The 1508-nt window shown below is 43.7% G+C and overlaps 1 protein-coding gene across 1 annotated transcript in view; it reads right to left on the bottom strand.

Moving 5' to 3' along the window:
- Positions 1-1508, bottom strand: part of rps7 (ribosomal protein S7) — a gene marked incomplete at its 5' end in the record, with an annotated part of 15246 nt that overhangs the window by 3949 nt on the left and 9789 nt on the right. The window contains 1 exon segment of the mRNA XM_014022656.1: positions 781-931. Within this exon segment, the coding sequence (XP_013878110.1) occupies positions 781-931 (151 nt within the window).

The raw sequence follows: 1508 nt of genomic DNA, 5'->3' as shown, positions 1-1508 counted from the left end.
GGTCCCAAAGGACTCTGGGAAGGTGTAGGAATATACAGGACGCTGGTCCTCACCAGCAGCAGCCGGGGACACAGCTTTCTGTCTGACATTGTGGAACGGGACTGTACGTCTCAGCTCAGAGCTACGCTCCCATACGCCACCAGGACAGAGCCAGGAGACATGTCTCCTAGATGTCCATGTCAGACATAAAATGGCTCCGTCCATGCTAAAATATATTTTTAAAAATTTATAAAACTGAACATCCTACAGTATTTTTACAGTTTTTATTTTACAGTTAAAAGAAATGTTTATCAAATAAAGTAATGTTACAACTAATCAGGGATCCCTTTAAAAATCTGTTGATCAGAACAAAACATTCCATCAAGAATAAAAACAGTCTAAAGTACGGGACAAGAAACTGGTTTCTACTCCATCAGGACAGGTTCAGGTTGAAACCCGGGTCAGTCTCTGGGCTCTAACAGGACCTGTCAGTAATGTGCAGTGGAGTTCAGGAACAGTGAGGCAGGTTCTGTAACAACTAATATATGATTTATCCTAAGTCCAGCTGAACTTGGCCTATCAACATCAATAACCAGGTTTAAAGTCTGAAGTGTCTAATTTAGACTCAAACTGAACACAGTCAGAGGTTTAAATGGTCATGTGACCAGCAGACCATCAGTTAATGGACCGAATGTTAATCTAATAAACCATTATTCAAGTTAATGAATCGACTCTTTCAGCTTTAATTCAAGTCTATCAGATTTAACCTGAAGGAATGTGACCCAGTCTGAAGGAACGTACTTTGTGTTCCACGTTGTTCTGCTGAGCCTTGTCCAGGTGGACCTTGATGAGCCGGCTGCTGTCCAGCTTCACTCGGATCCTCTTCCCAACAATCTCACTGGGGAACACCAGGTCCTCCAAGATGGCGTCATGGACAGCTGTGAGAGTACGGCTGAGGAGTGGCAGGATAACAGTTAAATGTGGAAAATTATACCCCACCCCCATCATCAAAGAGACCACCTGCATTAGAAACAAATATTCATCTGAACTAGAACTGAACCTCAAACGTCTGTGTCCTGCATGGTTTGTCTCCCCAGTCATGGTCCCAAAGGACTCTGGGAAGGTGTAGGAATATACAGGACGCTGGTCCTCACCAGCAGCAGCCGGGGACACAGCTTTCTGTCTGACATTGTGGAACGGGACTGTACGTCTCAGCTCAGAGCTACGCTCCCATACGCCACCAGGACAGAGCCAGGAGAAGATGTCCATGTCAGACAATGACAGTACAGTCAGGTCCAAAAATACTGGGACATGGTTCTGATCTTATTGGCTGTAAACACCACGAGAACAAGATGAGCTGTAACTGCAGGCTTTCAGTTTTTACATCAGTCAAAGAGCTATAACACTTCATATACTTGTGTCACTTCTTATCAGTCAAAGGTAAAAAAAAGACTAATTTTAACATCAGAAATCAAACTTTCACTGTAAGATTTGGTTGACAACCCTTTGCAATCAACTCCAGCCTGAAC

The sequence above is a fragment of the Austrofundulus limnaeus genome, unplaced genomic scaffold (genome assembly GCF_001266775.1).
Source record: "Austrofundulus limnaeus strain Quisiro unplaced genomic scaffold, Austrofundulus_limnaeus-1.0 Scaffold337, whole genome shotgun sequence".
NCBI classification, from domain to species: Eukaryota; Metazoa; Chordata; class Actinopteri; order Cyprinodontiformes; family Rivulidae; genus Austrofundulus; species Austrofundulus limnaeus.
This window is presented reverse-complemented; position numbering and strand designations above follow the sequence as displayed.